The sequence below is a fragment of the Castor canadensis genome, chromosome 9 (assembly GCF_047511655.1).
Source record: "Castor canadensis chromosome 9, mCasCan1.hap1v2, whole genome shotgun sequence".
NCBI lineage: Eukaryota > Metazoa > Chordata > Mammalia > Rodentia > Castoridae > Castor > Castor canadensis.
In genome coordinates, this window is record NC_133394.1 from 92,925,080 (window position 1) to 92,951,336 (window position 26,257).

At 39.2% G+C, this 26,257-nt stretch overlaps 1 protein-coding gene and 1 long non-coding RNA gene across 4 annotated transcripts in view; one reads left to right on the forward strand and one right to left on the reverse strand.

Moving 5' to 3' along the window:
• Positions 1 to 21,805, forward strand: part of Scarb2 (scavenger receptor class B member 2) — a 57,151-nt gene extending 35,346 nt beyond the window's left edge. For both annotated transcript variants that reach the window (XM_020184051.2, XM_074041979.1), the window contains 8 exons: positions 743 to 834; positions 5,514 to 5,633; positions 8,869 to 9,038; positions 11,775 to 11,893; positions 13,137 to 13,210; positions 14,716 to 14,767; positions 17,483 to 17,641; positions 19,148 to 21,805. In XM_020184051.2, the coding sequence (XP_020039640.1) occupies positions 743 to 834; positions 5,514 to 5,633; positions 8,869 to 9,038; positions 11,775 to 11,893; positions 13,137 to 13,210; positions 14,716 to 14,767; positions 17,483 to 17,641; positions 19,148 to 19,186 (825 nt within the window). In that variant the 3' untranslated portion in view covers positions 19,187 to 21,805. The remainder of the gene's footprint in view (positions 1 to 742; positions 835 to 5,513; positions 5,634 to 8,868; positions 9,039 to 11,774; positions 11,894 to 13,136; positions 13,211 to 14,715; positions 14,768 to 17,482; positions 17,642 to 19,147) is intronic.
• LOC141410947 (uncharacterized) lies at positions 17,430 to 26,257 on the reverse strand. Of its 2 annotated transcripts, XR_012435760.1 has the most exons (4): positions 25,847 to 26,257; positions 25,505 to 25,718; positions 22,331 to 22,437; positions 17,430 to 17,890 (listed from the first exon to the last, which is right to left on the reverse strand). It is a non-coding gene; the product is annotated as an uncharacterized lncRNA (long non-coding RNA). The 2 variants fall into 2 exon arrangements; XR_012435761.1 differs by lacking the exon at positions 25,505 to 25,718 and having other exon boundaries at positions 25,847 to 26,246.

Genomic DNA, 26,257 nt, shown 5'->3' on the forward strand with positions numbered 1-26,257 from the left:
CCAACTCTAAATTCTTTACTCTGGGGCAGCAGTCCTGATAATGTGTTCCCTGAAAGGTCCTGTCCCATAAGAACACAGCTTCCACAGGACCAGAAGCACAGCTCTCTTGGTAAGCTGACACTAGACTCCCCTTCAAGAAATAATGAGAGAATCCTACACAGCTTCCCTCAAGGCCTTCTTGGTGCTAGTAGCTTCAGTCTATTTGTCACGTATATCCTCTTCATATCATCTCAGAATTTCTTAGATACAATTTTATATACAGCTTGCTTTTTTGTTTTTGTGTCATTGAGCTCAGTAGACTTGTAACCATCCTATCTCATGTGGTTATGAGGATTTCATGATAATTCATGCAAAATTTTAGAACCAATGCCAGGAATACTATAAATGCTCAATAATGGTGTGCTCTTATTAATTTTTTATAAAGGAGCTAGTACTTATGCAATTTCCCAGAAATCATGGCTCAGGCAGGATTTCTATGTTGCAGTCTTGTGGAGACTTCTTCTGGAAACCGGTTTTTGCTCTTACAGGCTTTGAATGGATGTGATGTGATGCATCCCTCACATTCTTGAGGACACTCTTCTTTACTTAAAGTTAACTGATGTGGGTTTTGATGACTTCTGCAAAGTACCTTTTCAGCAACATCTAGACTGGTATTTGAGTAGGCAAGTGGGCACCCTAACCTAGACAAGGTGACATAAAATTAACCACTGTAGTCACTGTAAACTTTCATACTTACTTTCAGAAAAATGGAACTAATGATGGAGACTATGTTTTTCTAACTGGAGAAGACAATTACCTTAACTTCACAAAAATTGTGGAGTGGAATGGGAAAACGTAAGTCAAACAATTTATTAGCATAATTTTTCATTGATCATTTAAATTGAATATGCATTGTTTAAAAAATGTTTTTTGGCAGTATTGGAATTTGGACTCAGGGGTTTGTGCTTGCTAGGCAGGCACTCTTCTGCTCGAGCTGTAACTCCAGCCCTTTTTGCTCTGGTTATTTTGGAGATAGGGTCTTGCTTTTTTGCCTAGGCTGGCCTGGACTGCGAGCCTCCTATTTTATGCTTCCTATCATAGCTGGGATGACAGGCATATGCCGCCATAGCTTTTTTTTCTGTTGTGATGGGGTCTTGAGAACTTTTTTTTTTTTACCTGAGCTGGCCTAGAACTTGTGATCCTCTTGATCTCAGTCTCTCAAGTAGGCTCCATTACAGGTGTGAGCCACTGGTGCCTGGCTTATTGTTTAAATTCTTTTTAGGGCTGGGGATATAAAGCACTTTCTGAGCATGTACAAGACCCTGGGTTTGATCTGCAGCACTGCAAAAAAAGTAGCAAATGTACAGAATGTATAAATATGTAAGGAGTCTTCAACTTATTACTTTACAAATTAAGTTGGGATATTATACTTTGGGAATTAAATATTAATAAATATTAATGATTTGCAGACTTATGGCCAGCTCTCACTGTTCCTTAGTAGTCACACAATGATGTACAGCCACAGCAGAAAGACTTTCAAACAAGTACTTGTTTGGAGAGAGGGAAAATTCTGGTTCTTTTTATTTCAATTTCATGGTTGTGGATTGTTGAAGAGTTTTTCCTCTAAAATTCAGAATTATAGCATTTCAGAAATATTTTTATTTAATACTTACAGTTTATCAACAAACTACTTCCAGGGCTGGTGGAGTGGCTCAAGTGGTAGGGCACCTACCTGCTTAGTAAGCATGGGTCCCTGAGTTCAAACCCCCAGTACCACCTAAGTAATATAAATACCTCCAAAAAGGAGCAGAGGCAGTTTCCAATAAAGCTACATAGAAAACAAAATGATCTTTTTTTTTTAAGTCAGAAAAACGATAAAACTTTGAGGCAACAGGAGGCTAATTATTAACTGCCTAAAATAAGAGGAGTTTTGTTCTTCAACATTAAATTTACTTCTGAACTTCCCTGCAATCCAGGCAAGAGGAATAAACAATGAGCTTTGTGGGGTTTATTGGATGTATCACTTCAAAAGAAGTAGACTGCATTCTGGCTTCAAATTCTGGGAGAAATTCATCATGTGTATCTTTTGTGAAAGAAACTGTGACAAAAAAAACTTCAACATTTTTATGTGTAATATAAATATATTTTTCACATGATCACTTCTAGTATTCCTAATTCACAAATAATTTGACAGAAAGCTTAACTAATATCTGTGAAGTGCATTTCTTTCTCTTCCAAAGGTAGATTCTAGGAAACCCAGGGAATTAATGGTTAACTTGTTCCATCAGTACTTACATATAAGTCATTTGGCTGGTTTAAAAAGCAAAACAAAATACAGCTTCCTCTCCAAGAATTATTAAGACAAAAGGCAAGATGTTGAACAGTATCCCTAATGTGCTAGTTCATCTAAGAAATATAAATTTAAAAAGCATGTCCAAGCATCTGCCTGTCAATAAATATACCAAGAATGGAATGAGGAAGGAGGGAATTTACTGCACAGTAGAGAAACCTGCCAGACACCGCCTCAGCCCAAGAGCAAGGCTAACAGGAAGGCTAACATCAGCAGTGATGAACCACATGGATACTGTAATGATAAGGAGTTAAAAATGACACTTTACTTCACTGGGAATCAACACTAGGATATCGAGCATGCTAGGCAACTGCTCTACTAACTGAGCTACATCCCCAGCCCAAGAGTTGTTTATTAAAAAGCACAAATACACATACACATCAACATACATTTACATACACACTGTTAGTCAGCTTTCAGTAGTTGTGACAAAATAACTGAGAAATCAACTTTAAATAGTTAAGGTTTAATTTTGGCTCTCAATTTTAGGTTTCAGTCCAATGTCAGCTAGCTCCATTGCTGTGGGTCTGAGGTGAGGCAGAGTATCATGGAGGTGGAGCACGTGGTAAGGAGGCTACTCACCTCATGGCTGCCAGTAAAGAAGGAAAGAGAAGACGGAGCCAGAGACAAAATATAACCATCAAAGGCACACCCCCAGTGACCTACTTCCTTCAACTTGGCCTCACCTCCTAAAGTTTTAATCACTTCCCAATAACCATTCAAAATATGAACCTACCAAACGTTTGATCCATGATGAAATCAGAGCCCTCACAATCCAATTGTTTCCCAAAAGCTCCACTTCTGAACATTGCTGCACTGGGGACACACGAGCCTTTGGGGAACATTCCAAATGGAAACCATAGCACACACATTACCTCCCTCCACCAGCCCCTCCCCAACCAAGTACCTGATTCCTGGAAGGATTTATAGAAGAAACAGGCACACTGTTGCCTCTGGAGGCTACTAAGTGACTGGGTTCTGGGCTAGGGGAAACATATTTTATACCAATCTTGTTTCCCAGTCTTTTAACAGTAGAATTTAATCCTCTCACATACGTATTGTAATTATGGGTACATTTGTGATATGTTATTTGCTTATTTGGACTTATTGTATATTCTTTTCAATGCTTAGATTTTTGTGTACTGGGGATTGAACCTAGGGTCTTGTGCATGCTAGGCAAGCACTCAACCACTGAGCTATTCCACCATCTCTCTACATCAAGATTTTTATGATTTACATTTAACAATAACTTTTCCCAGAAAAATGTAAAGCTATTTATTCTCTCTTCTCCTTCCAAACAAGACAATAATCTTACTGATTTCTTAACACCCACAATGCACATTTTCTTTTGTTATTCTTGTCTACAACTTTTCTTTCTTTTCCTTCCTTCTTTCTTTTGTCTTTTTTTTTTTTTTGCAGTACTGAAATTTCAACTCAGGACTCTACTGCTTGCCTCCAGCCCTTTTTCCTTTAAGTACTTTTTTTTAGATAGGGCCTCATGTTTTTTCCCAGGCCAGTCTCAGACAGTGATCCTTCTGCCTATGCCTCCCATGGAGCTAGGAATACAGGCATGAGCCACACACCAGGCTTGTTTCACTTTCTTAAGTAAATATAAACTTTTTTTTTTCTTCTTTTGCTGTGCTAAGGATGGAACCCAGGACCTCACACATACTAGGCAAGCAATGTACCATTCAGTTGCACTCCCAGCAAATCATCATTACTGTCATCATTATCATCATCATTTGAGATAAGGTTTTGCTTTGTAGTCCAGGCTGAACTAAAACTCACGATCTTCCTACCTCAGCCTTCTGAGTGTTGGGATAACAAGCATATGTCACTATTCCCAGTCATCAAAATCATTTTTATAGTAAATACTCAACTAAATTTGCCAACGTATTTTATTAATGTATAATTTTTTTCTTCTCAAGTCTTACTCATAGGTTTATTTTTTTTTCTTCCTAAACATGATCCATTAGTTTAGCAATTTTCAACCAAGGGCCATTCATCTGTATCTGGACATAATTTTGAGGAGCACTACTGGCATCCACTGAGTACAGGTGTGGGGTGCTGCAAAACATCCTATCTTCAGAGGACAGCCATACCACAGACTTCTCAAGCCCAGTGTTAGTAGACTGAGAAATCCAGCATTATAAACTTTTTCACTAAGGACCTGTGGGGTGGCACACTCTCTGAGACTTCACATATTTTTAAAACACTGATGAACTTCAAGTGCCATCTTAAACAGAAATTTAGAGAATTACTATTTATTGCCTGTCCTTTAATTTCTTTTGTTTTTTGTACTAGTTTAGTTTTAACTGCTATAACAAATTATCATAAACTGCATGACTTATAAAAAATAAAAATTCATTTTTCTGTTCTGTATGCCAGAAAGTTCAAGGCCAAGGCCCTGACAGATTTGGTAGCGGAAAGGGTTTGGTTCCCCACAGGTGGTCATCTTCTCACTTTGACTTTACATGGAGGAAGGCCAAGTTAGTCAACGACATCTCTTTAATAAGGATACTAATCTCACTCATCATGGCTCTGCTGTCATGACCTTATACCTTCGAAAGGCCCCAGGACCTATTACCATCACTTTGGGAGGTTAAGATTTCAACATATGGGTCTGGAGGGGACATAAACATTTAGTCTATTACATGGACCATTATTTTTAAAACTACTTAAAATAAAACATGTTATCTCCAATATGCTTTTAGTGAGCATGACATCAATTCTATATTGATTTTTCCTTGTGATCCTTGGGAAGTCTTCTGTTATTTTTGGAAGAGAGACCTGTTAGTGTAGGCTGAGTTAGTGGTCTGTCATAAATATTAAAGAGCTGGATGTGTCTATCAGAGTCCATCTGCCCCTGGCCTGTGTTATTAATGCTCAGCTGGGTTATGCTTTAAGTAAATCAGTATTTCTAAACCTCTATGTAGGATACACTTTTTGAAGGGAGGAATTTTGTAGGATACACTTTTTGGGGCTATTACCATTATCAAAATTGGTTTGGGGTCAGGGCTTAGTTTTTCTCCTCTTACTCTAATCCTTAACACTCTTGTGTCTTTCTATGAATAAGATACTGTGGGTAGCCAGCTCCAGTTACGTCTGGAAAAGCCCTGATCATCTAAAACAGTCTAAAATCCCATCTAAAATCTAAGCCCTTTCTTGTGCTTATCAATTGCAGGTCACTTGACTGGTGGACAACGGATCAGTGCAATATGATTAATGGAACAGATGGAGATTCTTTTCACCCATTAATAGCTAAAGATGAAGTCCTTTATGTCTTCCCATCTGACTTCTGCAGGTAAAAGCTTTAATAAGTTCATTTTAAAAAATAGTGTTTGATTATAAGGCTACCCAAAATGTAAAGGGTATATGCAAATACATTTATTATGTATGGATGTTTATGCATAATAGTGATAAATGCTGAGGGTACATTAAGAGAAAGTATAGTGTAGTGGGTCACAGTGCAAACTCCAGAACCTAGCTGTGTTGATTTGAATCTTATCTCTACCATGCACAGTTGTGTTACCCTGAACAAGTCATTTAACCACTCTGTGTCTCATTTCCTCATTTGTAAAATAAGGAAATAGTAACCTACCTTGGGGGTTCTTAGAAGAACATGTAAGTTACTGTTAGTGAGATGCTTAGCCCAAGGCCTGTCATACAGTATATAGTTGCACATGTCGGCTCTTAGTTATGATGTTCTGTCAAGTATGAAATATGACTTGGTCTTCTTCCAGTTAACAGGCCACCTGTACACAGGAGATAAGTAAATGATACTGCCATCCACATTTCATAGTTTATGGGTATTTGCTTGGCTGTCACCTCCCTATTGATTATGTCTACTCTCTCCAGCTCTGTGATCTCACCCTGCCTCCATGATCTCACCCTGCCTCCTGCCTTCCCCTACTCTACAAAGGAACATGCTAAGTCTCCTCTGTGGGAAGAAGGCGTCCTTCTCTCCACCCAGAATCCCCTCTCCCTTCAGACTGTCACTCCTTTCCCTGCTTTCACTCTCAAAGCCCCTCCCCCCTCTCCACCCCGGGCTTCCTGTGCAACTTCTCACTGTGGAAGGGACCTGGCAACCCTCAACACCGTTGATGGTTATGCCCACACTTCTGCACACTGCTGTTCTGATGGTTTCCTGTCTCGAATAACTGCACCACCTACCTGGTCAGTGGTGCCAGAAACCCTGGTGACAGTGGAAAGCTCCCTCCCCTCTACATTCACTCAGTCCTGCCACAGCTATGAATTCTTCCTCAGAAACAGCACTGGGATTTGTCTTCTCTCTCCATTCCCCCTGCTTCCTGTGCCATGGCTTAGATCCTTTTAGACTCTTCCCACCTTTACTGTAGAATATCTCCCTTGCCTTCCAGCAAACTGCTCTGCTTTCCTCAGTAAATATCTGTGGAAGGACTGAAGGAGGGTCAGATGTATCCAATAGGGAACCTAGAAGGCCACAGGAAATTTATAAAAGATTTGGCTTAGAGGAAACACATTCTTATCTGGTATAACAACTTTGGAGAGCCATCTGGCAAAGTTTAGTAAAGCCAAAGTGAAATAGGCTCATGATTCTGCAGTTCTCTCATACGTAGGTTCCTGGCTGGGAACTCTTGTGTATATGTTCAAGGAGACACAGACAAAATGTTCATTACATTGTGATAGTGAAAAGTTGGAAGCCATATATGCTTATAAAAAGGGAGAGTAGCTGGCTATGGTACCATTTATCTACAATCTGTAATCCTTGTACTCAAAAGACTGAGGCCAGCCTAGACTACATAGTGAGACCTGGTCTCCAAAAAAGAGACAGACAGAGAGAGAGAAAGAAAAGGGGAAGAATATAGCAGAACATGGTGGTGCACATCTGTTCATCCCAGCACCAGTAGGCTAAGGCAGGAGGATGGAGAGTTCAAGGTCAGCCTAGGGTACACAGATAGTCCTTATTTCAAAAAAAGAGAAGTCTATAAATAAATGGGATGGAACATCATACAGGATTTTAAAAAGAGCCAAATCTATGTATATTAATGTAATAAAACTTATAATGAATGAAAAACCAAATTACAGAAAAAGACTGGCATACTATTTATATTTTTTTCCAGGGCTGGTGATTGAACCCAGGGCTTCACATGAGCTAGGCAAGTGCCCTACCACTGCGTGACACCCCTAGCTTCTCTTTATACCATATTCTAAAATAGCAAACAACAAAACATATTGTTTATGAATTCACAAATAGGTAAAAATATAATACCTAGACCCAGACCTGTCTCAATGATAAATCCCAGATTTGGAACAGTACTTTCCTCAGGGGCAGGAAGAGAAGGAATGGAACAAAATGCATTATATAGAAAGCATCAGTTTTATCCACTGTATGTTTATTTTATCTGAATGGTAGATACAAAGGTATTTGTATTTGTTTGTTTGCCTAAAATATTTCATTTAAAAATGCTGTGAAGTGATATGCACAATGGACACCAATTCCCATGTTATTCACAACACTGTGAGAGATACAGCAACACCTCTAGTGCAGAGATGAAAAGTGAGGCCCAGGAAGCTATTTCTCTTGGCCTTCAAATGAAGGATCAGTGAGGACAGTGTATGTGGATGCTATGCAAACGTAAGGGGATAGTATTATAATATAAGGAACCACGTTTGAAATGCAGTAAGGACTAAGCGCAGAATCAGGTTGAACGCCATGGCAGCAAAACAAGGACACTTTTTTATGGGGAAATGGGCATCAAAGTACAGTCATGAGTTGCTTAGTGACAGGAATAGGTCCTGAGAAATGTATCATTTCATCATTGTCTGCAAAACAGAGTGTACGTACACAACCAAAGGTGGCTGTGATGTCACTAGGCGATATCTCATGGGACTGCTGTCACATATGTGATCCATCATTGACTGAAATGTAGGCATATGGCACATCCAATCAAATATCTGTCCTATATATGGCATTTTTGAAATCCTTCAGACTCTGCACTTGGAGCCATGTGGTGCCCTTTCTCACTTGTTTTACCTGTGCCTTACTCTTGCTTCCTTCTGCTTTACTTTTGGTCCCCTCACTGCCATATGTCCAGGCTGGTCTAGAGGACTCTTTTATTCACTTATTTTATTATGCATCTCCATTCTAAATGTTATCTTCTTCTCTTTTTTGTTTTGTTTTTGTGATGGGGTCTATGTTGCCCAGCCTGGCTCAAGTGATCCTCCTACCTCAGCTTAAGTAGCTGGGAATATAGGTGTATGCCACTGCACTCAGCTTAAATGTTATCTTAATTTCTCACCACCCATTCTGCTTTTCTTGGCCATTTTTGGACATTACCAGAGTTGCAACCTCTTAAGCACTTTTACTACAATTCTTCCTCAATCTTATTCCACAGTGAGTGGGTGGAGCTCCTCACAAGCCTTCTTGTGCTTCTTCATTTTCCACTTGGTCATAGCTTCTAGCTGTGTTGTATCTGAGCCCTGCTGCTAACTTACTGATTCAGGCAGATCTCATTGACTGGAGCCTGTGTTGACTTTTTATTCTTCCATCCTCACAGGTCAGTGTATATTATATTCAGTGACTTTGAGAGTGTGCAAGGACTGCCTGCCTTTCGGTATAAGGTGCCTGCAGAAATATTAGCCAATACCTCCGACAATGCTGGCTTCTGTCTACCTGAAGGAAATTGTCTGGGTTCAGGAGTGTTGAATGTCAGCATCTGTAAGAATGGTAAGAACTCTGAGAGGGGTCATGACTACAGATGTCTAGAATGCAGGCAGTCTGGGGTGCAACAGAGAACATAGTGCCAGCCCAGTATGTACAACAAATCTTTCCTTTCAAGAATAATGCATTTGTGCACACCCGCTATCAGGAAGCTAAGGCAGGGGAATCCAGAAATCAAGATCAGCATGGGCTACACAACAAGACCATCTCAGAAAAATGTAGTTAATACATGTAAGCATTAACTGATTTCATGTTCCAAACAACACTAAGAGAAATTGGACAACTCAGTTTTAAGAAAATACATATCTTGGCAAAGATTCTCAATGATTTTTGAAACAGTTAGTTTTAAACCCTGACCACAAACTTCCCAGTGTATCTAGTGCCTGAGCCTCTGCTTCTTTTCATGAATGAGGCAGAATTTTCAGTGTTACAGCTGACAAAAGTGTCTTCATCCTCTTGAAGATGAGTTTTAACAATTAATTATGCACTGCAGAATTATTTACAATGGCATAGCTAGATAGACATTCAGCATCCTCTTTTTATAGAACTCTGGAAAACGAACTGAAAGAGGGGACATGTTTCTTATAAAATTCTTATTTCTGAGTAAATCCTTATTAGAACTTAGGGTCTTCTCATACTCAAATTGGTTCCCTTTTAGGCTGTAATTCCTCTTTAAAGTTCCTCTGGAAAAATTTTCCTTTTTGTGATCCTTTCCCCTGAAAACAGGTCCCATTTTCTGAACCTGAATAAAGTAATATGCTAACTTTTGCTCCCTTGTCTAATTGGCTTTACAATCTCCTTTCAGGATAAGTCTGAAGTCACTGTATACCTATTATCCTTGTCTGACAAGGCAGAGGCTCCCAAACCTGGCCTTACATAGCTGAAGAGCTATTAAAAACATACGTCCTTGGACTCCAGATCTATATTCTTAACGAGCTCTCCAGACAATTCATGAAGATGGTATCTAGATATTGGGTGACCACTGTGCAAGAGAACAGTTCCCCTTACCTGAAGGTAGAGACTAACAGGAATGGGGACCCATTCTTGGTTCTGATCTCTCCCATTCCTTTGCTGGGTAAACAATCCTGAAGTAGTGTCCCTGCCCCTTCAATCATGTCAAGGCATAAATGTAGATATATTTTTCTTGCAGTGTTGGTAATATTCTTCTTCCTCTGTTGCCAAAGTCATCAGGAAGATTCTATTTTGCAACACTCAAACTTCTTGCTACAATCCTTTTTCCTCTTTCTTCTTCTGTATCCCCAAATTTGGACTGAAAAGTTAAACCCCAGGCTTACCCTCAATTGTTTTTGCATTCTCTAGGGGAATATTTTAGTGGGATGAACCTTCTGGGTTTATTCAGATCTGGGATTAAGTCCTATTCTGTTTGTTAGCAAATTGGCCACATTGGTTAAGGACAGGTTCCAGACATCAGTTTCCACATCCATAAAATGGGGGTGATCGTATCTTCTTGGAAGGTTGTGTGAGGATGAGAGATAACATATGTAAATCATTCAGAACTATTAAGCCCTCCATAGGTAGTTAAAAAATACATTTTAAAGGTCATGGTAGGTCATAAGGAAGGAAACTGGCTTTGTGAAAAAGCCAGTAAAAAGCAAATGGTGTGCACGTGGGAGATAATGTGTGCCTTGAGCCATGGGCTGGTGGATGTATAAGCAAATTTGAATCACCTGCCAGTGAGCTCATTTCTCCAAAAATAATATCCCTGCCAGTAGTGATTGGGTCTGTTTGAAATTTTATATCTAGATCTAGAATACATTTCCTTTAATAATTTGTTTCTTGATTTGGTTCTTAAAATGAATAGGACAGAAGAAAACAAACGAACCCAGAATATTTATGCGGGCAGACCTTGATCTGGGAAGCGGCTGGTCATATAAAACAAACAGACACGCTCTTAAAAAATGCTTGCATCAACATATTCAGGAGAATAAGGTCTATTATGGTAAAACAATTAAAAAAAAATAGAAACAAACAAAAAATTCTATTCATGGGTAGAAAATTATAATTCAAGTAGTACTTTAAAGTGGGCATTCTCATTCCATTAGCATTCTTCCTCCATAACCCAACAGTCACATATGTCCCTGGGAAAATTTTGTAACTTCTGTGAACCACAGCTTCCCTCCACCCCTCTTGGTGGTACTGGGGTTTGAACTCAGGACTTTGTGCTTGCAAGGCAGGCGCTCTACTGCTTGAGCCACTTTTTGCTCTGGCCATTTTGAAGACAGGATCTTGCTTTTTGCCAGATCAGCCTGGACTGCAATTCTCCTATTTTACGCTTCCTGCATGGCTGGGATGACAGGCATGTACCACCACAGCCAACTTTTTTCCTTTGAGATGGGACCTCACAAACTTTTTTGCCCAGGCTGGTTAGAACCGTGATCCTCCTGATTTCAGCCTCCCACGTTCTAGTTTCAAAGGGCTACTGGGTGTATTACTTAGTGCATATAAAGCACTTTATAGATTCAATTGAAGAATAAATTTAGCCAGGTCTTCAGTATATAATGTGCAATAAGATAATGTGGGGTACATGAAATGGCAGAAAATGAAGTGTAAATCTTGAACTAGGAGGTATGGAAAGGAAGTTTAGCTTGCCTACGTCCCCAAGTTTACTTAATATATGGTTTGCATTTGTGTGTTTTTGCTTTAGGAACCAAGTTTGTGGTCAGAATTTATAGACAGATTTTAAAAACAACAGCATTCATTCCTGTTTCTCTCAACACACAGGTGCACCCATTATCATGTCCTTCCCACACTTTTACCAAGCAGATGAGAAGTTCATTTCTGCCATAGATGGCATGCATCCAAATAAGGAAGATCATGAGACATTTGTGGACATTAATCCTGTGAGTACATACTTCTTCCTTGTAAGAGCAGAGGTTTTGTTTTGTTTCTATGTAATGTTCATTACAGCATTCTTAAGAAACATACTGTCTTCTTTACATAGATGTATTCAAGTGAGGGAAGAGTAGCTCAATGCATGAGGCATGATCTCATAGCCTTGTAATTAGAAGGCTGAATTCTGTGCATCTAAAATGCAAAAAGATGAGCAAATTCTGCTTTAAAAAAAGAAAGTGAGCCTGGGGGTGCAGGTCAGTGGTGGAGCACTTGGTTGGCATGCATCCATCCTCAGCACCACACACACAATAAAAACAGAAGTGAAATTGCAGTCATTAAAAGCACCTGAGACTGGACCCATGTAACCTGGTCACAATTCTGTTGCCAACCTTCAACCTGAACATACATTTTTCCCACTGGGGCACAGATCACTAAGGTTGAAAAGATCTCCCTCTCCTTACTGCCAGGAGCTTCTCTCACTGAAGCTAAATTAAAGGTCAGATACCTTCCTTCTTGGGACTTTGAACACCAAGGGCCAATAAAGAAAAGCAAGAAATTCTTTTAGCACCTCATTTTATGGGCCTTTCACTCTTAGTTATGTTTATCACATCTATGTCTGAGAAACCAATGAATGAGAGTAGGTGTGACTTTCTTCCTCTCTTATCCATCAGTCAGTCAGTTCCCTTTTGTCAGCCAAACTAAGAACAAGGGATGTGGCAAGGAATGGCCACAGTTCCATAATTTAGTGCAAAGATGGGGAAGGCAATGGCTGCAGCTGCTTCTCTTGGGGATCCTAGACTTGGATGCCATTCTCTGGCAGGGACCACCACCCTCTTCTTAGCTCTGGACAACTGCTTGAATGTTCAAATCTGACCAAAGATCTGCGGGCTGTTTGGCTGTGCTATGTAAAGTGTTAGTAACCCGAGAGCCTGTTAGAAATGCCTAGGCTCAGGCCTTACCCCAGACCTTCTGAATCAGAATCTGCATTTTAACAGAATTTCCAAGGACTCACATCCATATTTAAGCATTGGTCCACCTAATACAATCAGTACTCATTCTGTTCTGGGGATGTTTTCCCTTGTACCACTTACCAAACATGTTCTGTATTATCAGAACACAGAAATGATGCTCTACCAGGCAAGTGTTGAGGGGCAGGGGGAGAGAGAGAGAGAGAGAAAAGATGCTGTATTGAAAAATTTATGTTTGTGGTTTAACAAATACTAATGTTTTCTTCTCCTTTCTGATTTGCAGTTGACTGGAATTATCCTAAGAGCAGCCAAGAGGTTCCAAATCAACATTTATGTCAAAAAATTGGATGACTTTATGTAAGTTGAGCTTGTTCCTCTTGAGGCAGACACTAATTTTGCTACATTCTGGTGGGGTTAATGTGTGTGGGGGTGGGGTGGGGGGGAGAGGGGGTTAGAGTACAGCCCACCTCTTCCAGCTGCTCACCCTGCCCTTCAGGGATAGGCACTTTCAAGGGTGCCTTGCTCTTGACATTTACTTGTTTCATTTAATCAAACACTTTTGAGAATGCTTCCCACTGATGAGGCCTTGTTCTAAGCACTTCACATACATTAACTTACAACTTTGCATTGTCCTCATTTTACTGATGAGGAAACCAAGGCAAGTTAGTTTAACTAACTTGCTGGAACAGCTGTTAAGGCTGTGTGGATATGGAGTTTGTTTTTATCCACTTCCCTGAGCATTTCCCTCACCCACTTTGACTCCAGTTTACTATTCTTCCTCTCTTTCTACTTCCTCTACTTCTATATGGAGCCAGCCACAAGCTCTCATTTGGACAGTTAAAATAGTATCTTGCATTCAGCCTTTCCCTCCCATATTCCATCTACAAATCACTCCTTAATTATAACTTCCTGTCCAAAAAACTGATCAGTGAGAATTTTTTGAATGTGAGAAAATGCTTATAATATTGAATGACAAAGCAGAATGCAAAACTACATATACCATCTTCTCTCATCTATATATCATCTATCTATCTATAAATCTTAATTTGTTTCCTCAGTTGAATTAATCAGATTTAATCCCGTTCTCTTTTTCTTTTTTGAGACAAGTCTTGCTATGTATCCCAGGCTGGCCTTGAGTTCATGATTCTTCTGCCTCAGCTTCCTGAGTGTTGGGATTGTAGGCTTCTGTATCATAACCACATTTTGTCACAGGTTCTTTCTAAGAAGCAGTCATGATATGCAGAATGCATTTGTCACTTATGTATATCTGAGGCAGTTTAATTTCGTAGTTCAGAGGTGGAAACTTAGAATCAAAATGGAAACAGAATCCTGGCTCCGCCACTTGCTCTTGATGATCCTAGATAAATTCTGTAGTTTCTATGAGCCATAATTTCCTCATCTATAAACCTGGGGCAGTGATGATACCTCTTGCGTGTGGCTGCTATAAAAACTGAATTAAATAATGTCCCCAAAACACTTAGTACAGAAATAGCACAACAGTCCATTGGCTTGTGTTGCATAGTACTTAGGTGGCTTTGTTACACAACGTTCGAAGGATTGGCAGCATTGGTCTGCCGGGGCTGTCTTCTCTGTGGTGATTCTAGGGAGCACAGTGATCATTTGATGGGTTTGCTTGAGTAGCTTGTGCCTTGATAAAACACCACAAGAACATGCAGCCCTTGCAATTGCTAGCTGACACACTGATTTATATGTGTTTGCAAACATAACTAAGAGTCTGCAGGGAATTCCAGGTAACTGAATGAAAATGAGTACTGGAATTTTCATGTGAACATGTTTCTTCAGGTGAGTGCACCATCATAATGAGCATGTCTCTAAAATACCATCATTCTTTGTCTTTGTAGTGAAACTGGAAACATTAGAACCATGGTTTTCCCAGTGATGTATCTCAATGAGGTAAGTGCTGAGAGGCAGGAGCCACATCTATGTTTGAACTGGCCAAGTGTGGAAAACTTCCATTATGATGGCTACTATTCTAGCTATTTGTAATTTAAGATATGACTTCTTAAACACTGGCTGTCCTCAGAAAATTCCTCTTAAATGCACATGTGAACCTGCCTGTGTCTAGAGGCTGATTTGGAGAAATGACAGAAAGTTTTCTTCTCTAGAACATTAGGTTGGGTAAAACTCCCTTCTAGGGAGCTGATAATGTGAGAAACAAAATGAAAAAGTGAAACAAAGCACTACCAGGCTCTTAGAGGCAGGATAAATAGCCAACACTCAAAGAGATGGCCAGTTAAACCTTTCTGTCTTCTTCTTTGAAACCCTGCCAACTTAAGGCCCCTGTGATAAATTCTTTTCTAAATCACATATCAGATTTACTGTAGTTATAACTCTTCAGTTTCCCCCTTCTACCCAGTTTTGATGGAAAAATGCAAATTTTTCTCCTTCAATAAATTCTCAATTGGCAGACTTCTGTTATTAACAGTATTTTAAAAAATTTACAAAAAAGAAAAAAGTTCTTCATATTATTACATAAGAATAATATATAACATTACCATTAATATTACTATTATTACTGGTGGTGGTACTGGGGATTGAACTCAGGGCCTCATGTTTACTGGGCAAGTGCTCTGCCACTGAGCCACACCCATTCTTTTGGCCCTCAGTTTGTTTTTTCAGATAGGTCTCAAGCTTTTGCAGGGCCTGCCTTGGACCATGTTCCTTCTACCTATGGCCTCCCAAGTAGCTGGAATTAAAGTTGTGTACCACCACACCTGGCCCTAGTTCTTATTTTTCTCTGTTCCCTAAAAATACTTGCTCTTTGTAGAAAATTTAATAACAGCAAGAAAAGGAAACATTAAAATTACTATTTGGAAAATCTAAAGTCAGCTAATGTTTTAAAATTTTTTTTAATGTTTTTAAAATTTTTTAATTGTTTCTAATTTTAAAAAAAGGTGACAGGTAAAATTTTTTCCAATGACAAGTTTAAAAACTGTTCATGTTTCACATTTTGTAAAATCTGTGCCCTTTATAGAACTTTTGGGAAATGAAAAAAGAAAAATATTTTAAAAGTAACTTGCCAATAAACTTGTTGCTCAGAGACAATACAGTTGACATCTATCTTCATTTATTACTTCCTGATATTTTTCTAGTTTCAATATTAGTAGAAATCGTAGTATAGATGAGATTTTATATCCTTATTTTCTTCATTTAGTGTTATCCTGCTGGCCATTTTTATAAACTTTTAAAGGGTTTGTGATTGCAATTCTATAATGAATCTTTTGTTTCATAGGGAAAATTCAGGCAGAATGCACCAATTTATAGGTCCAAACTGGGACTGTTTGTGGGAAGGGGCAAGAAAACCAGAGGTTGTGAAAATGCAGATAGGCCCTCTTCTGTCAGCTTGAGATCACAGCAGTTAATAGTAATGGCCTTTTTTTTTTTTTTTTAAGCCCAGCTGGCCTCTAATTCACCATCCTCCTGCCTCATCCTCTTCAGCTCGATGATTATTCTCATATGCCAGCACTGCTGGCAGTAGTGGCACTTTTGAAGTCCTTGTCACCCCAGGTTTTGTTTTTTTGTTAATGAGTACATTGAATCCAGGAACATGGAATGAAAGCTTGTGCTTTTGTTGCTGCCTAGAAACAGCTTGATTTTTCTCTTCTCTAGAAAAATGAAGTGTTAGACTTGGAAGTGACCTTGGAAATTGCTGCTCTAACACCTTTTTACGAAGGGAGAAAAAAGACCTGAGCAGTCTTGGCTAGGTGTTGACTACCATAGAACTCAATCCCCTAACTTGCTTTAATGCAAATTAAGCCAGAATTGTTGCTCATAACTTTTTTTTGTCTTTTCATTTTTGGCACTGGGGATTGAACCCAGGACTCGTGCATGCTAGGCAAGTGCTGTACTACTGAGCCACATCCCAGACTGTTGCTTATAATTTTTGTAGAATTAAGCTCTTCACATAACTTACCCATAACACTAGGTGATAACACCTCTGCTGCATACTGAACAGTGTTATTCTACCGTACTTCCTGGGTTGGCAGCCCTACAACTTAACCAAATACTTTCTGTCAAGACGTCTGGTCCTGATGACTGCAGATGAAGTCAAGAGAGAAGTGATACTGCCCACATGCCATTATTGGAGTGTTTCATTCATTCATGTAGTCAGCCAGTATTAATTGACCACCTACTGGGTGCTATATCCAATGTGGAGGTGACTGAGATGTCTTGCCTTCAAGGCTTTCCACAGCCACTGGGAAACAAACAGGTAAACATACAGGACAACAATGGAGGATCTAGAGAGTATGGTGAAAACTTAAGAGAATGGGTCATTCATCAAACTTGACGTGACCAGAGATAACTTCTGAAAGGAAGTAATGCTGATCTGGAATTGTCTGATACAAAAGATAGTATCTCAGCATTTCTGAGTACTTTTCCCCTCTTTTCCAACCTATGTTAAGGGGAATAAATGCCTTCAGGAGAAAAGATATTAGGAAATAAATTTCCTCTCTGGTTACTCTAATTCATAAATGGATTTCAGTATATCTGGCTTCCTAACAAGAAAACCAAACTGTGTTTGACGACTTGAAAGAAAGATAGCCAAAAAACCAAATTATATCCCAGATATTTAGTCATCAGAGGAATATTATTTTCTTGCTCCTTTAGAGTGCTCTCATTGATAAGGAGACCGCAAGTCGACTAAAGTCTGTGATTAACATCACTTTGATTGTCACCAACATACCCTACATCATCATGGCATTGGGTGTGTTTTTTGGTTTGATCTTCACATGGCAAGCTTGCCGAGGACAGGGATCCATGGATGAGGTGAGTAATGGCTGAAGAACTTCTCTCTTACTGGGCAACTTTACTTGATGAATTCCTCAACTGTGCTTTACTGAAGGGCTGTAGGCTGGATTATTAGATTAGAAGCTGGGTGTTATGGGGTGGTGCATCAAAAGCAGGGTGATAGAATAGTGCATTCTAGTATTTGGAGCTCTCTTGATGGGAGCTCTCTTGGTGGGAATAGAACCCCTTGATATATCCTGTGGGAGGTAATCTTTGAAAAACAATAACCTGAAAAGAGAAGAATACGTACCATTTAAGCATCTGGGCTTTGGTTTCATACTGCCTGGGTTCAAATTCAGTTCTGCCAATAAACAGCTATATGACCCTAGCATCTGTGCCTCAATTTCTTCATTTGTAAAATGGAATGATAATAGGGCCCACCTTTATTAATTTTTGGTAAGGATTAAATGATGTAAACATATTGTCAATAAGAGCTCACTAAGTTATTATTAACTATGATAAAAATAGCTCCAATATTATAGAACAAGGCAGCCAGAGACCTGTTTGGAAAGAATCCCTGATGTATCAGATGATACTATGATTGAGGCACCTTTGTATAATAAAAGATTGGCACACTGGAGTACTTTCCTAGAGGAATGGGAAAACAGATAAGTTGGGCTAAGTGACCAAGAGTCTAAACCTAACATGAGCCTTTTCTGTAGAAGCCCTTCTTAAATGCTTAGCAACTTCCCTTTTCAGAGTGGACTTTTTTCTCTTTGTACCCTAAACTTAGAGTCTAAACAAACATAAAGTGGAAATGGCATAGGATGAAACCACATGAGTAAAATTAGCCTGTATCACCCTGCCTTCCATATTCTTCCATCATGTCTCTAATCCATGCTAGTCATTTTGGCCTGAATTAGCCATGAGGCAAACTCTTTTATCAATTCTATCATGGGTCTTCCAGTCTGTATTTTTGCTGTCACTGAAATTTTCTTAAGTACAAATGAAACCTAGTGGAAATATTAGTTACCGCTCCCATTGACATAGGGGTTAGGCAGGGACTTAGGAAATCTAATGGCTCAGAACATGGCTTGGATGTCGACCAGAAAATCACATCCTGGCCAACTGATGTTAACAGAATGACTTGTGACACATGGCACCCCCACAGCCCAAGGAAGATAACAATCATGATTTTAACCATCCAAGGCCAACACCCTCCCCCTCAAACTGTGGAAGGAGTTAATGATGCATAACACTGTCCCCAGGAGTTAATGACACATAACCCAATCTTCCAGGAATGACCACCTCCTGTATACACACAGACCCTAATAAAAGCTTAAGGTCTCAGCACCCTCAGCATAACCTTCCTTCCTGAGCCTGCTCCATCCCTCCTTGAGAATGTATTTTCATTTTGCTTTACATTAATAAACCTGAACTGCCTGTCAATCTTTCCTCCTCCACCTCCTCCCACTCCCCCACCCCAACTTTTCCCATCTGGGGAGATGTTTCTGACATGATCTCTGGCTTCTCTCTGTGTCTCAGGGAACGGCAGATGAAAGAGCACCCCTCATACGAACCTAACTGAACTTAACATCACCTGAGCTTGGTGAAGTATCGTGAGCTGTCCTGACCTGAACCACGATAGGGAAAACCCCATATTCACACAGGCTTCTGACCTGTTAGGAAGAGGGAGAAGACGCAGTGCTGGCAAGTGATGAGATCATTCTGGCCAGAGGATAAAGAGTAGGCTGACATGGCTAGCCAGTATGCTTTATAAAGTCATGTGGTCTCTGAAATTATTTTCATGTGTCTACCAAGTATTTAATAAACTCTTGTATAATAACTTTGTTGTTGGGGTCTGGTAGCTATGGAATTTTGTGACTGCTGTTGTAGGTATAATGTCTCTGGATCACTTGTTAATGCTACTTGGTTTAACCTTTCCAGTATGCCTCATTCACCCAACTTTGTCCTCAGAATTCCTATGTACTGCTTTATGTTGTATTCCTTCATTTCACTCCCCCAAAGGGAAGTAAATAAGCGTTTGGAACCCAGGGAAAGTGGTAGCCTCATCTAATATATCATTCAAATGTACAGGATTTTCTCTTTCAAAGCATTATGTAGTGTATTTCATGTTAATCTTCAGTCCATAATTCCTCTAGGAAACTTATTTTGTTCTTCTAACTACTTTTATAGTGGGTAAGAATCAAATGGGGGAAGGAATTGGGTGGGATGGTACCTGTGAGTGGATAATGATTAGCTCCTAAAGACTTTTAAGTTGTACTTTTGTGAACCAAGAGAATGCATGAATAATGTTGGTAAGTATAAGTAAAAATATTTCATGTAGAGTAGAACTAAATGTTATGACATTTGCAGACCATTAACTGTTATTTTTTAGTCAAAATTATCTTGATGTGGAAACATGGTTCTTGGAGAATATACCCAGTGACTGATGTTTTTCCCCTGCCAAAATATACTGTATTAATTATGATATGATTTGTGATTATTTATAAAAATATGAACATAGGAAATCTACCCATCTACCCATAGCCTAAATTACATGTAGTTTTAGGAAGCCTGTCTAGATTAGAGAGACATTTCTTCTGAGCAGTCTTCTTGGTAACTTTGAGACAGTTTTTTTAAGTTCTTTCCTCAGATACAGTTCCTTCCAGTGTTATGTGGCTCACTGTCACTTATCAAGTAGAGAAAAATGTGCCCTAAGCTTACTGTGACAATCATTTTACTGACAGGGTAATGAGTGATTAAAGTACTGCACAGAAAGTGGTTTAAAAAAAGTCCACTGGGACCAGAAGCAGAGCTACTGCTCTTCAAAAGGCTTCTTAGCTTTCAGTACTGTATAACCAAAGATTGGAAACCACTGTTAAGTCACAGTGTTCAGACTTCAAGCATATTTAAGGGCATTTTCTTTGATTCTCAAAGTTAACTACTCATTTTAAATGGAGAAGCCTATACTGTATCTGGCAAAGTACTTACAGAATTTCCTAACAACTGAATCATATGGGTCTTTGGTTTTTGTTATTTAAAACTGGACTACAGTATAAGCCAATGAAGGAAAAAAAATCAGGGATTTCACTTACATAGTTTCTTATGCATGTTTGGAGATAATAAATTGCTTTAATTTACAAGCCCCAATTTTTCCTTTCTCTACACTAAAGTAGCATGTGATATTTTCCCCTTTTTGAAGGAACGATTCATTAAACTCTCAACTTTCCTGTAAGTTAAGACAGAAACATTAAATACCCCAAATCAGCAAAATGCAAAAAACTAAATTAAAAAATATCTAGTCTTTAATAATGCCAAATATCTAGATGTTTAGAATTTGTCAATATTTAACTAGATAACTGGCATATCTTATTTTTTATGCATCTACTTATCCACGTTAATGTACTGATAAGCTAATGCACAGTCATTGGTTTAGTCCTGTTTTCACTATATAATCAACTGTGAGGAAATTTTTAGATACAGTAAATGATACCAGTTAGTGAAGTGTACATTTAGACTGAATCACATAGGTGGCCAAAAATATATTAATTCCATATTTGCATCATGATTCTTAAAAGTGATGGTTTAAAATCAAATTTGATATTTTACTTCTGAAAAGTCTAAATTGTAGTAAAAATTATAGGCTCATTAAGAAGAATAAATATACCACCATTTGGTTTTAGGTGGAAAATGACAAACTAGTCCTTGTGCTCATTCTCTTGCTGCCATTACCCTGGAAAGGTTCCCAAAGGCTTTGTGAAAGCCTGTCAGCATTGTAACCATCACAAAATGGCAGGCAGGGTAAATTGAGAGATGAGCACAGAACAGGAAATAGGCCTTGCCACTTTTAGCTATAGACTTTTCCCACTAGACTTTATTTCTTCATGATCTAGAAAGATCAATAATGGTCAAGTAGAACAAGCACTACACAACTAACCCCTATTGGGGTTTTATATTTAAGGTATGCTAATTTTTAACTTAAGTTGTTTAAGATATGAATTCTGCAAAGGTGATCCTAATACTTGCCCCTCTGGGCATTATGGCTGGAGAAAATTGCTTGTGCCTATCTTTAAGAATACTAACCACAATTCTCTTCATGGAGCTTACACAGTTGGCTCACATCATGTGACTCGACCTGTTTTATTTCTATTCTTAATGTAATGAAATGTTTTACTAATAAAAAAACTTTATACAAAATTACATTGGGAATAGTGTCTTTGGATATCTGTCTAGTTGTCTGTGGAGTTCCATTTGAAAAATGCCCCTGACAGACAGCCCTGAGTCACACCCCTCTGACCACCTTTGATTTCTGTTCAGTTGTGGACAGTTACAGGCAGCCCAGGAGTTCCACTCCAAGAAGGTTCCATACTCTGCTCTTCTGCTCAAGGTTTTCTTCAGAGCCCTGGAAGTCCCAGAGGAGTAACTATTTAAGAGAATTAATAACACTGGGGGAGAGGGAGACAGTTGACCAGTGTCCCAAATGAAAGATTAAAAAAATACAGAAACTATATTCAAAAGACTAATAAAGTATTAAAAACATATCCATGAACAATAATTAAGAAGATATGATATAGGATGAGTGGCATAGAATACAAAACATATATACACATTTAGTACAAGAGAAAAGTCCCAGTTCTAGTAATAACTATCTTCTTTCATATTCAACTATTTAAGTATTTTTAAAACACCTTTATCGAGACATAATTGATATAATATGAAACTCACCAATTTGAATGCCAGGCATGGTGGTGAATGCCTATAATCCTAGCACTTGGGAGGCTAAGGCACGGAGAGTTTGAATTTGGGGTTAGCCTGGGCTACATAATGAAACTCTGTCTCAAAAAAACAAAACAAAAACCAAATAAATAAATAGTACAATAAAAATTCACACATTTTAAATGTACAATTTTAATAAATTTACTGAGTTGTGTAGTTCTAGAACATTTTCATCACCTCAATAAAATCTATCATGCCAGTTTAGCCCCTCACTGTTCTCACCTCAACCATAATGACCACTAATCTACTTTCTATATGTATAGATTTGCCTTTCCAGACATTTCACATAAACACAATCATACGGCATATGGTACCAAGGTCCAGCTTTTCTACATTATACCTAAAAATGTGTTCATCTAACTTTATTGATCACCTACTTTATGTGAAGCACTATAATAAACTAGGCTATAGGTGACCAGAAAGAGACATATGGACTTCATAGTCTTGTGGGGAAAACAGTGTCCAAATAATCATATAGGTAAATGTAAAACTTGGGCTAAGTTGTAAGATGCTCTAGGAACATGACTAGGAAGTGGAGTTTGGTAAAGCATTTCAGATAGAAGGAGTAAGCTACACCACACTAGGTCTCATTAAACCATATTAAAGATTTTGGTATTTTGGCTTTATTTTAAGACCAATGGTAAACTAGTGAAGATTTTCAATTGGGTTGTGGGGGTAAGGTGAGTAAGACAACAAGGTTGTTTAGAAGGACCCATTCTAGCTTCAGGGTGAAGAATGAATTGGAAGAGTTGACCAGGGTGATTATTTAGGAACCTGTTGTGTTAAGTGGGTCCCTTTGGTGTCCCCATTGGCATGCAAGATGGGTCTCCTCTGAGTTGACAGCTGTCATTTGTAACCCTTTTGTGAGAACGCCACAAAGTCACATAGCTTGGGTGAAGGAATGGGCTTTATGTGGGGAAATAAAAATGTACAGGGCCACGTTTGCCAGAAAAAAGGAGGCACAGACACTCCATCCTCCTGCTGTCCCAGTGCCCCAGCACTGTTTGGTCTCAGTAATGAGGGCATGTCCTCTTACTCACTCCTTTTCTTATAGGACAAGCATGAAGAAGTAGCTTTACCAATGGGGACATCTACAAGCTGCTGAGCAACATGTGGTTTGAATTTGGAGTGCCAATGCTTTACAGTTGTCTGGGAATGCCACTGTCACTGTCTCCATGGCTGGGGAGAAGGCAGCAGTCCCATGGAAATCTTAAGTTGGGTATAGCCCTTCTTTAGGAGAAAGGGGGACCCCAGTCACAATGAACTTACTCTCTATGCAGCCCACAATGGGGTGGCCCAGGCCATGCTCAGCCAGTCCTACTCACTGCACCACAGGGGCTGCTCCAGAGGGTAAGAGCAGGGTTGGTAAACATAGAAATAAATGATATATTGTGTTCTAATGAAGCCATAGTTTACAAAAACAGGCAGTAGGCTAGACTTGGCCACTCTATCTCAGGTTCCCAGGAGGGCTATGCCTTTTACTTAAAACTGGTACTCAGCTGCAACCTTCTCTCCTTTGATACTCTTCCCCCTGCCAATCCCACTTACTTCCCTGACTGCAGTTACAGTCCATGCTTGAGCCTCTCTGATCAACATCACCCCCACTACCCAAACACCAGCTGGATATCCCCAGTCAGCCTGTCAAGTCAATGAGTAAAGAAAGGAAGTCATGCTCCTTGTCTTCTTCAATTACTGGAGAATGGCATCACAATCTATTCTGTTGTTCAAGCCAGACACCAGACATGTAGTAACCTTTTGTTACTTTTCCTTTCTCATTAACTGAGACATTGTCTCATTTGCTAGTTTTCCATGTATTTATTCCATGTATTTATCACCAATTCAACCCCAAATGTCCTTGCTGGTTGCCTATATTGCTCTTAAGTTGTTCATCCTTATGAAGAAGGCTTTCCCAGAACCTTCTGACCTGGTACAGTCTGGGCTGGTAGCTCTCTAAGGAGGCACAATTGTCATCCTTTCATCTTTCATAGCTGACTCCACCTTGGTGGAGCACATCCTCCGGTAACTGCCTTAGCTATAGAAAGTTTTTTTGCTTTTTTTTTTTTTTAAAGAAATTTATTGTCTGAAAATATCTTTATTCTCCTGTCATAGTTAATCTGTATCTTGTTTGGGAAAAGAATCTAGATTGAAAATAATTTATATTAAGAAATTCAAAGGCATTTCTCTATTGCCTTCTAATTAGTGCTGCCATAGATAAATCTAAAATCATTTTGATCTGTTGTGTGACGTGTTTTGCTCTTGAAAGCTTCTCCGCCATCATGGTAATGTTATTTTCAGATATGTGCCTTACTTTAATTTTATAGTCACTCATTGTAATAAGCATTTAGTAAGTTATTTCAATCTATAAATGTCTTTCAACTATGGGAAATTTTCTTGACTTATTTAATAACTGTTTCCTTGTACTGCGTTTTTTAATGGTCATCACAAGTGGATTTTATATTTAATGTCTGGCTTTCTCTTGATCAACTGTAAGTTCACAAAAACATGAACCATGCCTTTCTTATTTAGTGCTCAGAACAGGCCAGGCACACAGTAGAGCTTAATATGTTCTAAATAACCGAAAGACAGGAAGAGGTCAAGTCTTGAAAAACTTTAAAGAACATATTTTTTTCTCTGTACTTTCTGGATATTACATTGGTATTAGACTTTTTGAATTAGTACTCTAATCTTATTTTTCTTCTATTTTACATCCCTCTCTCATTTTGCTTTACTTTCTGGAAGAGTTCTTAACCTTTATATTCTAACTCTTCTATGGAGTTTTTCATTTCTGACTTAAAAAAAAATATATATATATATATATTGGCAGTACTGGAGTTTGAACTCAGAGCCTTGCGCTTGCTAGGCAGGTGCTCTGCCACTTGAGCCATACTACAGACATTTTCATTTCTGGTAATTAAAATTCTAACCTTTCTCATCCTGCCTCCCAGGAAAGAATCTGAAATCCTTATCATAATGTACAAGAAAATAAAATGTAAGAGCATTTTTTATTAAAGATTGCAGCTCTGAAGAAACCTGAGTTTAAAACCAGACTCCAGAATACACCAATACGACTTGGGTACCCTGGGTAAGCTGCTTAGCATCTCTAAAGTGCCGTCCTCATCTTACCTGGGGAAAGCGGTCAATAACGGAATCTTGAATCGGGTTATTTTGAGGATAAAAATGATACTACAAGTGCAATGAGGGCACAGATTTTAGCGGTTAGAAGCCTCACTTTCTTCATTAAGGCCACTCTCCACCTCTTGTTCAGTGCTCGCCTTTCCACTGAGTGGTTAAAAGTACAAATTCTGGACTCAAACTCCCCTTCCGTGCCTATTTCCTCCTGTATAAAATGGGGGTAATATAGAAAACGTCTCACAAGACAATTGAGGATTAAATTAAAATATGTAAAGTGACTACTAGAAAGCCTGGCACATAGTAAACACAACGTGCTGCTACTGTTCCCATTACCTTTGAATGCTTCCAACACGCCTCCTCTTAGCTACCTCTGCCGAGCCTACTCATCCTTCAGGCCTGGATTCCATCACTTCCACCGGGCCTCCCAACCTCCTAGGCGCACTGTATGGAAGGTGGCTTCGTCCCTCGCCCGTGCATATTCCAAGCTGTCACCACGGATCCCGACAGTAACTGCAGACCTTTGCCAAACAACCTCGACAAGACAGTTTCTAAGTGCTCTCAGTCAGCACACTCTGGCCGCCTTCCCAGCATTATAGACTAGTTGTGACCTCACGCCGCGCAAAGCCTCAAAACATCCCGGAAGTGAGCAGGTCGGGGGCGTTCCCGTTCGACCCTCCACCCGCTGCGCCTAGGTCCTTTGGCGCCTCCTTTGCTAGGTGGTAGGAGGCGGAACTCTGTAGCACC